General features: G+C 33.2%; 1 protein-coding gene across 1 annotated transcript in view; it reads left to right on the top strand.

Annotated features, from left to right (window-relative positions):
- LOC110995679 (C3 and PZP-like alpha-2-macroglobulin domain-containing protein 8) overlaps positions 1-14,470 on the top strand; it is a 147,325-nt gene that overhangs the window by 127,906 nt on the left and 4,949 nt on the right. Inside the window, exons 13-22 of the mRNA XM_045631886.1 lie at positions 118-346; positions 4,713-4,863; positions 7,673-7,831; positions 8,757-8,954; positions 10,457-10,679; positions 10,915-11,200; positions 11,375-11,755; positions 12,621-12,730; positions 13,286-13,431; positions 13,927-14,119. Of these exons, the coding sequence (XP_045487842.1) occupies positions 118-346; positions 4,713-4,863; positions 7,673-7,831; positions 8,757-8,954; positions 10,457-10,679; positions 10,915-11,200; positions 11,375-11,755; positions 12,621-12,730; positions 13,286-13,431; positions 13,927-14,119 (2,076 nt within the window). The remainder of the gene's footprint in view (positions 1-117; positions 347-4,712; positions 4,864-7,672; positions 7,832-8,756; positions 8,955-10,456; positions 10,680-10,914; positions 11,201-11,374; positions 11,756-12,620; positions 12,731-13,285; positions 13,432-13,926; positions 14,120-14,470) is intronic.

Genomic DNA, 14,470 nt, shown 5'->3' on the forward strand with positions numbered 1-14,470 from the left:
TACACATTTTTTATATTAAATCGATGAAATATATTATACCTAATAACGAAGCAGTATAAATGAAATACTTATTTTTATATCCTGTACACTGTGTGTTATTTAAACCATTCTATTCAGGACACAGCTATCGACTGATGGCGTCACAATCGCGGCGCCATCGGAAGCCGGTCGCTGGTCACTCTGGGCACTTTCTCTTTCGAGCCGAGGTCTTCGATTTTCTGCTCCGAAGACCATCAACGTCTTCCGACCTATACAACTGGACTTCGCCCTCCCTCCAGCCCTAAAAGTTGGCGAAACTGTCGAAGTGGATGTGAAGATAACGAACAATATTAACAATTGTATGGATGTGAGTATTTTATAATTAAATTTGTCTTTTTAGATGTAGAAAACGTACATTAAAACTTAAACATGTTACAAGGATTGTAAAAATCTAATACGTTGAGGCCATTTACAGTGGGAGTCATTCTTAGTGCTTAGAGCCTTATATTCTGAAATGATTTGGAATATTGTGGCATCTCCACTTATCGTGACTGTAGTATGATAATCACAATTATGTCAAAAACGTGTGGCACTCAGGGACTGCCGCGGTAAAGCTATTGCATAGCATTTTTTATCAACTTATACATTACTAGCGGATCCGACAGACGTTGTCCTGTCTACACGTCTTTAATTTCAAAATTTCAATTTTTAATAAGCCATTTTGATGAAAATTATTATTCAAATGTTATGACAATATCTAACGATCCAGCACATGGTCACACACGATATAACACAATGATAACAAAAATTTTTTTAAATTTCGGGACAGACTAAAATTAAAATTCGAATATTATTTAAAATTTGACACTGCGATGGTAGCGCCGTCTGTCGGATCCAATGTAAAACATTCCAAAATCAACAACAACTAATAAATTGAAAATTAATTAAAAAAACATTGTCCAGCGGACAAAATTGTGAATCTAAACCATTCCCGGATCCCCTTGAACACACACAAAAAATTTCATCAAAATTGGTCCAGTCGTTTAGGAGGAGTTCAGTCACATACACACGCACACAAGAAATATATATATTAAGATTTATTTAGTTCTTTATGCAGTATTTTTTTTTCTATCAGACTATGTCACCGATCTCGTCAGAGAGATGTGAATACGCAGTATGCGTTATGTCCCGCTCTAACGCGTATTGGCCGCATTTATATTTCGTCATCGTGTGTTAGGTTTTTTCGTTATGGAATTTCTTGATTCGGTCGCCGCGCTCAAAGCCCGCGATAAAATCTATGCAATAGCTTAAAAAACCTTTTTTTTCTTGCATAGACTGTTGTGTCATTTAACTAGTATAATCATGAAATTTATTTATGTACCTTATTTATGCTATTAATAAATAAGCCCGTTTTACCATCCAAAGCTATGGACAAAAACACATAGTATGTTTCGAATGTTGACGAAATGAAACATATTTTTAGTTTCCATATGTTTACATATGTTTGGTTCTCTGCACAAATGAGGTTATCAGTCTACAGCGACGTTCTATCACTTATATAGGTGTAAAAAACAAGATTGTACATTTTAGGCATATATCAGTTGAATATATCATTCGTCATAACTTTTTTGTTAAGACAACGTCAAAACTATTACTATATAGATACTAAAAAGCAATATACATACATATTTGTGTACCTTACATTTTAATCATACTGTTATTCGATTAGTGACTAAATAAACTAATTTAATACATCTAACTAATTGTATTGAAAATTATTTAAATTATAATTCGAACATGACATGACTCGGTCCAATTATTCAGATGCCCGGAAGGGCTAGATAGTACAATACAGTGAACATTATCATATTAGGAACGTGAAAGAATATAATGTACGTACATATATAATAGAATATTTTGAGCATAAATTTCTGTTTTGTATCAAAATTATATATCAATAAAATAGTGACTACTTATTACCGATATAAGATTTAGCTTTCTAAACATTTTTTTCTGGATTGGAAGCAACAGAAAGCCTACTAACTTGCCTAAATTTAAAATTGTTCACGGTTACGAATCAGGGTATTTTACTGATATGGTCAATACACAACTTCATTCAAGTAGCTGATTTATATCTACTTTATTGACAATTATCTAATGGATTGAACTTGTCATGTCATACTTGTCTGACTTCTTATGAGACTCGATTGGAGAACTATAATTTTAAAACTAACGATTTAGCCGTATCAACGATTATGAAGAGTCTAATAATAATAGTACAACTATACTTTCTCAAATCTCAAGACTAATACCACATTAGAGGCTACATAACTTTTTATAGGAAGGAAATTGACAAAACAGACTGCAAAAACATAAACACGTAATTTACAAGAACGAGGTAAACATCGTAACAAAATAAATTCTGTTTATTTAGGACAAGCGTAAACATGTATATTCTGCTTATTTACATTATGGCTATCTATACGAGTTATTGCAACCCATTTATATTTTAACCTTTATATAGATAAATAGGTCACTTATCTTGTAACGTAATATTAAAAAAATACTGAGTACAAAGTGCATTAAAATTAATAATAAAGTAAATATCCGAAAAATCTATGTAAATTAATGTGAATCGCAAAATATTTTGCTAGGCTCAAAACTTGAAGTCTTCGGAAGATTTTTATGATGAGAAAAGTTTGAAAAATATTAAACAATTAAAATTTAGTTTTATTTATTACTTAGGTTTTCATTCCGGAAAAGCTAAGAGTAGTATATAAAATATAATATAAAATAACAAAGTACATACTTACTTAAGGATTCTAAATTTGTTTTACTGAAAGTGGAAATATTAGGAACAACAGACTACGAGTATTATTAAAATACAAGAGAATTTTGCATTTTTAGAAATCTTTGTAAATAAATTTACAAAATATTTAAAGTTCCTCTGTGAGTATGCGGAGATAAAACTTGCACAAACTTAGCCGGATCCATCTCGAAGCGGTAGTTAGGCATCTTGCACCTAACTCTGATAACTTTGTTTAAAACTTTTAGTTTATTCCTTAACTACCCTTTTATCGCGGCCTTCACTTTAAAGCGAGATAAAAACTTAACCGTTAAATGTAAGTGAAAACTATTTCTTTAATTGCGTTACCCACTAATATTTTAAATGTAATTGTTGTCAATGTTATAAAATATTAAAGAGTTTTATTATATCGAGCCCTTTTTCGTCCTTTTTTTTTAAATTCCTATTAGTTCACTACTCACACTTTCCGTGATCCTAATCCACTATCAAATTGAGATTTCGATTAGAGTCCAAAACATTTCTATACCAGAAATATAGGAAGTTATCTCTTAAGCTTTCTAAAATGTTACTTGCAGTCATAAGATCGTTTTATATACGTAAATTCGTACGCTCGAATGTAGTTACGTCAGCGAGTGATTTGTTTGGTATCGACATCGCTCATCGAATACCGATTAGGGATCGTGCAGCTCTAGTGGCCTCTAGCGAACAACGATTAGGAGATTTATCACGGCTTATGTGTTTGATAGCTAGAATGTTTGATAATAAAATACGTGCATTAGTGTATTTAAGCCTATGTGAGGAAGTATAATATTTAGAAGGGCTTCATTCAAATTAACTCTTTTCTGGAGGTTTTAGTAGTTTAACCGTCATTAGGCAATGCAAAAGTGAAGTAGTCATACTCAAGTCATACTTCACTTAATCACGATTAAGTTTAATGATTAGTTTATAAGATTTTTTCATTATAACCTGCAAAAATATAAAGGGTAGCATACTAGTTTGTACAATCCTGTGTAATCACATAGTTAATAAATTTAAGATATTTCGCAAGTCTTCGGTAGTATAGTGGTCAGTATCCCCGCCTGTCACGCGGGAGACCGGGGTTCGATTCTTCGCCGGAGAGAACTATTTTTACTTTTCAGTAACCCACTTTTCTAGACAATCTAATGTTTACATATATTTGTACAAAATGTAAATAAATCTTATAAAATTAATTCTACGAACATGAAACGAAAATTCTATTCAGAAACATTTTCTATAGAGTTGTATTGCTATACCAGCTGTAAATACAAATAATAGGTACAAGCTTCTAATTGTTCAAAATTCATTGTAAAGCTTCACAAAGTGCAGAGAAAGTTTTTATTATGCAAGGAGATGTAATCAACTGAACTTCCGAATGCCATTGTCCTTGTTTTAATGTATCCCCGGAGAAGTGAGTTTCAACTAGCGTTGTTTCGTTTACACCTTGTTTTTGTTGATTTAAATAAGATTGCATTTGTTCAGAGCCATTTAAATTAACTGTATTTTCTAGCTAATGAAGTTTATGTATGTAAATATTTATGGGTGAATAATGACTTTCCACTCTAGAACTTACAGAACACTACACCTTGTAAGCAGAAATTCATTAAAAGCACGGTTTTGTTTTAGAACTAATTTTAGTTTTAATAGCACTTGTATGTCGCAGATTCCAAGCGATTATTCGCCAAGCTGCTATTACATTACCATCATCTGATATTTAAATTATTTAAAAAACAAGGTCAAATTGACTTGACAGTTGACAGTTCACAACCTGTAAGATATCTATGATATTCTGTGGTGCTGCTATTCTAATAAAACAAATGACATCGTGTCTTATTACGTAATCTCTGATCATTCGTTCATATCTATTTTGCTCTGCCAACTGCTCACGATCATAAAAATATATTTCCAGGTCACCGCGCTTTTAGCATTAAGTGCTGGAGCTGCGTTTGCCAGTACTGGGGCTCTTTATGTCACCGAAAGACTTCGGTTGGGACCTCGCGGCGGCACCCAACTTGTTGTAAGAGTCGCTGTAAATACACCTGGAAGGAAGAATATTACAGGTAAGTGTAATTTAATTATATTAATTATACTTAGAAATATACATAGTAGTAATTAATTTCCTTTGTCTATAAATCTTCTAATAATCTCATGGCAAGTATTGTTTATATTAATAAGAGCATGAAGGAATATTCAGTTGTTAAGCACTTGCAACTGCCATCATTGTATACTTCACTCTTATTTATAATCTATGATGCCCTCTGCATGTTTCAGAAATTTGAGCGTGCCCGCTATGTACGGCTTAGGCACTCTCCCGGTACAACCCTACCAGACAACAAATTTAAAGATACATAAACAAACAATAATCGCACTCCGCCCGGGAATCGAACCCTACGAAGCCCTTAAGAGGCATATTTGTTTAAGAAAATACGATTTTCTTTTTATTCAAATCTCTTGTTTTACTTGAGTAGCTTAGACCCCGAGTTTCCAATATTGGAGTACAGTGTAGACAGAGTATAATAATTTAAGATATGCATTCACCCAAATGTTTCAATTTCTTAAAAAGCTTAGACGCGTTTGAAGTTCGCAAATGCTCGACTGATATTTGCAGTAGAAAGGCTTTTACGTATATTATAAAATAATCATAATGATTAAAGCAATACTAATAATAATCCACAATAATAATAGTGAAAGGACAATTTATAGTTAGCCTATTAAATAACGTATAATAATAATAATATTTTTTTCCTCCAACATTTACAACAATAAATAAGATTACAGTTGTGACGGTATTGGGAGAGGTTACCAAATTAGGTAAGAACCTGTGATATGGATAACCAGGCTTCTATTCCATAGTATGTAAACTAAGATTTTCTAATAATGTTATATGAAAACAAATGAAGGAATAAAAGTTTATATTATTATATATTGTATTCATCCACGATTACATAGTACGGGTTGACGGCAAAAAAACACTACTGAAAATCGTATATAAAATCTACAAAATGTTCCCAGTACGTCTGATAAATTGGATATCGGACCCTGACGTTAATGCTAGCTAAAACCTCTATTGTGCTTACTATATCATTAATGCAAGTTAAGCATTAATCTCGCCGCAGCAATGAATAGTAATTAACATTTAAATTGATCGCCTCGATACAATCAAGTTTAATGACCAAATTCATTATTCAGAATATCACTATATCACCGCTACTGACCATGTCATTTTTATGTAGGCATTAAAATGTTTCACGCTGTTTCTTCAATTTTCGGTTTGTAAACCTTCTACTATTAGCATATTTAAAATTTTGCTATTCATGAACATTCCACAAGAACATAAAAGGGATCCATTTTGATCTTCAAACCTCTTAACGTAACAAACACGAGGCCTAATTCCAAAAAGTACTTTACCGTTATTAACCTCATTAGTTTGTATGGCTCTATAAACATACAACAGCCTGTGTGTCGTTACTCAGCTGATAATATCCCAGACACAGGAGGAGATAACTATTTTTATACCACCCAGAATTATAAGACTGATTTATGGTCGGCGTGATCGACGCGTCGTTTTTCCCCGGTAATTGTGTGTCAGTGTTTAATGGGACAATGCACGTGGACTATAAAAGAGATCGTGAAACGAATGATATTAGACTTTTCATGGTCACTCAATCGGTTAATAGGGTAGCCATTTGGGTTGACGGAGATTAAATATAAAATGACAGTTGGCTTCCTTTTCATATTAATTCAGAGAAAATATTGAATAGAGTATATAAATAGAATAGTTTTTTATATCGTAATTAGGTAGACGATACAATATATCTTAATATATATATTTCTTGTGTGCGTGTGTATGTGACTGAACTCCTCCTAAACGACTGGACCGATTTAGACGAAATTTTTTGTGTGTGTTCAAGGGGATCTGGGAATGGTTTAGATTCACAATTTTGTCCGCTGGACAATGATTTTTTAATTAATTTTCAATTTATTAGTTGTTGTTGATTTTGGAATGTTTTACATTGGATCCGACAGACGGCGCTACCATCGCAGTGTCAAATTTTAAATAATATTCGAATTTTAATTTTAGTCTGTCCCGAAATTTAAAAAAAGTTTTGTTATCATTGTGTTATATCGTGTGTGACCATGTGCTGGATCGTTAGATATTGTCATAACATTTGAATAATAATTTTCATCAAAATGACTTATTAAAAATTGAAATTTTGAAATTAAAGACGTGTAGACAGGACAACGTCTGTCGGATCCGCTAGTATATACATCTATATTTTTTTTTTATAAGTCTTTATCTTGCAATCAATCAGCTAGACTATGAGCAGATGTTTTGAGAGCTGTTAAACGATACAATAAATAAAATCGCAATTGTAAATAAAATTTTATTTATTTATTTATCTTTTTATAACATTGATTTAGACACTATACAATAGCCGTAATTTTTTTAAATATATTAGCATTACGAACTACGTATTTGCTGCAGCACACGATGTTTCATCTCAGTGGTTGTTTTTTTTCCGCCGTTTAAAATGTGATTTTTCTTGTAATTACGCAATTAATATTTGTATTTACGATGAAGGAAAACATCGTATAGATAAATAGTCCAATTTTCAAAATTTTGATGGAATGAAATTAAACTAAACAACCAGGCATTTGTTTTCTTAGTTAATAGTTTCAAGAAATTATTCAAATCAAATTCCTTAATAAACTAATTAAAAGCCCTGGTATTGAGTATCCTTACAAGCCCGGCAAAGCATTTCGCGAATATCCCATCAAGAGTGTACTTCATACGAGCCTCAAGTTGGTTTGCCACTTTCTATAAAAAAAAATCCAATACTTACACTTACTTACACTTTGTCATTTCAGTTGAAGTAACCGGATATAGTGCTGACAACTGTTCAGTCTCATATACCTCCTTCAACAATGAAACACTTGTGGGTTCTGTTATACGATCAGCTAGTGTTCTGGTCTTGCCGGAAGGTCTGCATAGAAGCGATACGCAGAGTGCATATTTCTGTGCTAATGGTAAGTGGACTTAATTTAAGTAACTTAAACATTAATTTTTACTATTCAAATCTGGATAGTAAAAATTAATGTTTAAGTATAATTATTAAAAATTAATGTAAAGATAATTTTATAAATAAGAGTATACTAGTCTGAAAAAAATATCTATCTTATGTTACGATTATAAGCTACTTTAAAAACTAAATCCTATAACTTGAAGGTTAAAACCAAAATATTATGTCAAATTAATGAAATTTACGATTTATTGAAGGGTGTGAAATGGAACTGAAAAGTAGTTTCTACGTTTTAGAAACTCAAATTAGTGACAGTTAAGTTTAATGTCAGTTCCTTTATATGTTAATTTCCACTTATTAAAAATAATATATTTGTGAATATATATATATATTAAAATCTATTAAAAGTCATGATTTGATTTCATTGTGAAAATAGGAAGGCGCAGTCACATAAACTAACATCGATTTATGTTAACTCATAAATTTACATTTGTAAGCCTTCAAATTCGCGTTAAATATAATCTTTAATTAGTAATGCACACATATTTTTTAAATAAATTTAATTTTAGATTTTGATCGATATAATTTTAACCTAAAATATACGTAATAATAATTATTAGTATATAAATAAAACACTCGCACAACATTCTCCAACTATAAAATTCTTAGTTAAAAAATTTAGGTAACACGATGTACATTTATGAATATCAATAAAGAAAGTTAAAAATATAATTATAGTTAATTCTAATATACCTAATAAGTAACCTTAAAATTTAATTATTAATATATATTATTAAAAGGAGTCCCTTTAGGCAGGGTTCGGAAGACTACATATTACATGTTTCCAATTTTACATTTACTGCCAGTTTTCAAATCAAGGACGTAGAACGGACGAAAAGAACTGGCAATAAATATCTTCAATATTCCTTTAGAACACCTGGCTGTATCATCTCGCGGTTCATGGGAGTGGCAATGGGTGGCTGCGCCGAGGAACCGGGCAGGGTTAGTCCTTGAACTAAGAGCTCAAGGCTCGGCTCATGTGGCATTGTCCACTACGCAGGAAGCATCTGATGATATGTATCGAGTCGTGTTTGAGAGGAGTCGAGTCTGGATCGCTAAAGGAAAACATGGTAAGATAATTTGAAATTCATATATGAACATACGCACATTTTAATAAATAAAATTTACGAAAGACACAAATACATATTTTAGTATTTTTTTTAATTCCTGATAGCTACGGCGATGTTTATTCCAAGTAAGCCGCCACGGGAAATTGTCAAGCCGCGACAAGAATTAGCTATATTTAAATGTTAGTTAATGCAAGATTTAAATCACGAATAATGCTCAAAATAAATTAAGAATGTAGCCTGTCTTCTTCCACGTACTCCAAAAGAAATTATATTTTAAGCGAATACTATAACATTTTTATTATCAACGTAACATTGTTTTTCTATACAAAGCTAAATACAATGTTGGGGTCTTTGGCAGTTATAAGTATTAATTCCGGAAGAACATTGTGTGTCAGTGCGACTCTCATACCTACAGTAGGTTCGATCCAGGGCAGAGATGCACTGTAACTGGGAATCGAACCCGATACCCCTTAACTAGGGGACACTTAATAAGACCGCTAGGCTATGAGGCTATGAGGTCTATAGTTAGGTTACCCAACCTAACCTAATTGTCTATGAAAAAAACAATTCATCACGAAACGCCCAGTCCTATGATGTGGTAGCGCCACTGGTTTTATATGAAATCAAACAATAGCCTCCATTAATGTTACGACAAAGTCTATAAAAGTTAACACACAGTTGTAATACAGAGTAGGGAATAACGGTTTCATGTATGTTTGTTCATCCAATACTACTAGTAATTGTTTACGAACTTGTAGTTAGTATGTTTTGTAGTCAACAATAGAACTGCAGCGGGGTTTAGATACTAAAATTTACGTCGCTAGTTAAAGTGTTATTGTTAACATCTATGAGTGAATAGTTTTAAATGAACGTTAAAATTTGTATACACTTTTATTCATATAGTATAAGCAGTTTCATAAATACTTATTGGTAAAAAAAATACTATTTTTAATGACAAGCACTTATAGGCCAACCACATGCATGATCAGATAAAACATTTAACTAAAATTCAATTATTTAATGTGAGGTGAGCAACTATGGTTATCCAGACCTAGCTCGTTTATCAGAACGCTCAATCTGGATTTTTTTTGGCCAAAACCCATTCTTCTAAAATGAAGGACAAATGGGTAATAAACATAGGTTTAGATTGATATCGCCTGCAATAAATTTAATTAGTACTGCGCATATATCTTAACGACAGTGCTACGGATATTGACAATATAGAAATCGAATATAAAATCTTGGAATAATAGCTATTGATAGCTACGTAGTACCAGCGCTGATTTGTATGACACTTATGAATAGATATTACATTTATTATTCAATGATAGGCTATATAGTAATAATAGTACTTTATTTAAACAGAATTTTCTCACTTTTTTGTAACTATCATGACGTCATATTAATTCTTTCACATCTCTATTTTACCGAGAATCACTTATAGACGCATCAAATAGACATCTGAGTCGTCATAGTTCTATGGAAAAACAATAATTTTCCAGGTTATGACGTCCATCTAGCAAGAGCGGAACAGACAGAAACAGACGACGAATGTTCTGGAACATCATGGTGCGCGTTTTGGGTCTGGTGGGAAGGGGGCAGACTCTCGGTTGGGAAAGGAGCGTCGCCAAATGAAAGGCCATTACTCGTATGGCCTTTGCCGAGTGATATGCGGATTAAATATGTCGGCTTCAGCGCTTTGTGGGGCGATAAGGCTGATTTCAGGTGAAGAAAATTTATAAGTTAAGAAAAACCCTCTCAGTAAATTTCCGAAAAATGCCCCCTCCAAGATTCTATTCCCAGAAAGAGGATAATTATTTCAGTTGAGCATTAAAGACTGATAGATACATAATAGAAACATAGTGAAATATTAGGAGTACCGTTATTTATTTTAAACCAAATTGTTTTAATATAAATAAGGAGAGATAGTAGTTTTATTGTTAAAACGTAATATTTTCAGAATATGGAACTTCAACGAAGAAGCCGGCTTCTCCCAAGTATTGGAGCTAGGTCTCCCTCACGGCGTAGTCCCTGGTTCAGCATCTGGCACTCTCCTTGTTTCTGGAGGTCTACATCTTCCTCTGTACAGCCAAACAGACTCCTCAGACCAGTGGGCAGTTGTGTGGAAGGATTCACAATTGTCAGCCGCTTCAGCAAGTTTAGCGCCATTATTGGCTTTAGAGCATATTCCACATTTGGTAGAAGATGCGGAGAAAGAGAGGATTTTGCAAAAACTACCTGAACAGGTTCGTTAAATTTACGCAAAAGTCTAAACACCCTTTTGGTAAAGTTATTGTCCAGTCGTCAACACACACATGTGTATAATACACACATAAAAACCAACTAACACTAAAACTATAATATAATGTTAAACAGCTCAAGACTCAAAAATTTTTTTTTAATTTACGTTCTCATTACAGGTGCAAATCTTGCTATCATTCCGCAAAAGCGATAATTCCTTCAGCGACCATCCATCAGTCAGCAGTCACGTATCCACAGTGAAAATCCTAGAAATTCTCAACAAAATACAATCATACTACCCGATAGATCCTAATTTACTACAGTCTATCAAAACTTGGGTACAAAAACGCCAAAGACCAGATGGCTCATTTACTCCTTTAGCTGCTGATAAAGAAGTAGATTATTATCCGGTTGAGTTCAAATTTAACGAAACGGATGTGAACGAATATTATTATGATAAAGATGGAAATATGACAGAAGATGAAATTAATGCTGAGAGGACGGTTGAAGTCACCGCTGAAACTTTGGTGGCGTTGCTGGAGATTGGTGTGGAAAATCAGGTAATATGTGCACATATTCTTTTTTTTAACTTCATAAAATTGTTTTTGCAGGGGGAGAAGTTGCTGCTCTTCCCCCGACCTAAATTTAACGCCTAGAACTTAAATATATACTTATCGGTCGGAATAAATTTGTCAGGCCGTTTCTATGTATGACTGGGTATGATGTCGTTTTGATTAACAGGCGAAAATTTTTTTTTTGCAGTATACTTTATAAATTAAATACATATTTTTTAAGGCCCATCGAGGAATTGATGAATTGTATGTATGATTTCGTTGATCATATTAATGATAACTTATGGTCATATGAAATATATAATGTTAAATTAAATATCTTAAAATCGTTCTAGAATGTTCAGCCTGTCTTCGAGAAGGTTAGGACCGTCCCTTGTCTTTTACCTAGAAAGTTCGCTGTAACTACAGCGACATACATAAATACCACCTTTACCAAAGTAGTATTTATGTAAATTCTAATTTTCGAGTATGTGACCATCTCTTGAAATGATCGTTATTTACTATGTATAAACTGTGATTTCACAGTCTGCTGAAAACGTCTCTAATCTATTCGAGGAAGGAAAGGAAAATTCGACAATGTTTTTACTGACCCCGTCTTTGTAATAATACTATCAAAGCCATTTAAACTTTTCTCATCAAACATACTGCTTAGACTACCTTATTTATTATTGATATATATATATTTTAATCTCACAAAGTTTTATCAATACATCCTTTAGTTTTATTTTCCATTTTATTTTGTATACTTCGCCGTACCTCAATCGGTAGTTCGAAAACCAACGATGAACAATTAATTTTTTGACAAATTCGAAGAAAATCGCCTATATTTATATTATTTGATAACAAATTTCAGTTGGACGCAGATGTAGCACAAAAGGCTCAGCAATACTTGGAGAAGAATCTGCACAAACTGACGTCACCAGCCGCGCTTGCCGCTACAGTACTAGCTTTAGTTCTGGCCAGGTAATTTATTTTATATAATGTAAATCTTTATAATTCTCTATCTGGGAGCTCAATGCACTATGATTATAGCAAAGCTAAGTCTAGCCAAACAGATGTTTAATTCTTGAAAGGTCTTGTTGTCTCTTGTATTGTAATTAATTTGATATATTTGTTTTAAATATTGTTTGATGATTTGCTTTTTTAAAAGAGTACCGAGAGTTTTTTACGCCGGCTTTTTCTCTCGGCCTACACCCTCTGTCTTCTTTGCCGATGAATAGGGATGCCTACAAGTTCGAATTGATTGACGTGGAATAAGTGATACCTAGATGATCTTATGTTCCAAAATAAACGTATTTTATTTTATTTTCGGTTTTATTAAAAGGCTGGCTTTAAAGCCGTTTAGCATTCAATTGATTCATTTTCCTCATCGGCAAAGAAGACAAAGGGTAAACGCCGAGAGAAAAATCCTGCAAAAACCGGTAAAAACTCTTGTAACTCTTTTAAATAATAAAATCGTCATAGAAAATGACCATGGCAAACTTAGATAGATGTTGACGCTCTAGTACTAATTTACAGGAGTCCAATAGTACCAGAAGCTCTAATAATTCTAAGAAATGCCTCGACGACCGCGGAGGGTGAGTTCGGATGGCCTCCGCCACGGAAGGACGCCGCAGATTGGCTCCTCGAAGAATCGTCCAGGAATATCAAGACTACTTCATATGGTGAATATTTATTTCTCAACTAACTGTTTCTTAGGTTATAGCTTAGGTTAGGCAAAAATTTATAAAAAGTAATGCTGTCTCGTGAAATTTTTACAGATCATAAAAAAAACTATATTTTTTACAATTAAAAGCGGAACTTATGAAAATTCATAAATAATATGTTTTAATTAGCACTCATTCGTTCCCTTTAGAATTACGAAACTTTGAAAGAAGACCTATTAGTGAATTTTATTAATATAGTGAAGTAATCTGTCTTTTTTTATTTCTACGTTTGTAAGATTTTCTAATCACACTAGTTGATGTAGCCTAATTTGATTTATTTATAATTAAATAAGAATGATGCATATTTTTATTTATAGCGCGGAACAAAGACTCAATGTTAAAATCGGCAACGCTATCGCTATCTCTAATCTTCAAAGGGATTTCCCAAGGGATAAATTTTGAATATTGCTGTTTTTGATAACATTTTACAAAATAATAAAAAATCATTTTCAGAAGCCGTATCAATGGAACAATATGTAGCGGGTGTGAGAGTGTTGTTAACTGCGTGCGCACGTGGCGCTCTAGCTGAAGGAGAAGCGGCTGCCCGGTTCCTCTACTACAGAGCATCTACTCTCCAACGTCATCCCAGCCTCGCCTACATTGCCACTAAGGCCGCTGCACAATATGCTGCCCTTGCGCATGACAGGTATTTTTTTATAATCAAATTTACATTTTTTTTGTATAACAGGGGGCAGCAGGCAAATCTGATGTTAAGTGATACCGTCCATAGACACTCACAATGCCAGATCACTCGCAAATGTGTTAACTTTTAAAAATTGATATGCTCTTTTCCTTAGTGGAATTGGTTCCGATATACTTCAATGGGCAGCTGGTTCGATATAGTGGTGGTCAGAAAGTAGTTCAAAAACGCTCAGTTGTGATACGACCGATGGTCAAACTCAGTTGCAGATTTTAATCCGAACAACTTCTCTGATAGCCCTCAGTTGTAAATGCGTTAGAAGATGCAGAGACCCCCACATGTCTACGCAATGCAAAT

The sequence above is a fragment of the Pieris rapae genome, chromosome 17, assembly GCF_905147795.1.
Source record: "Pieris rapae chromosome 17, ilPieRapa1.1, whole genome shotgun sequence".
NCBI lineage: Eukaryota > Metazoa > Arthropoda > Insecta > Lepidoptera > Pieridae > Pieris > Pieris rapae.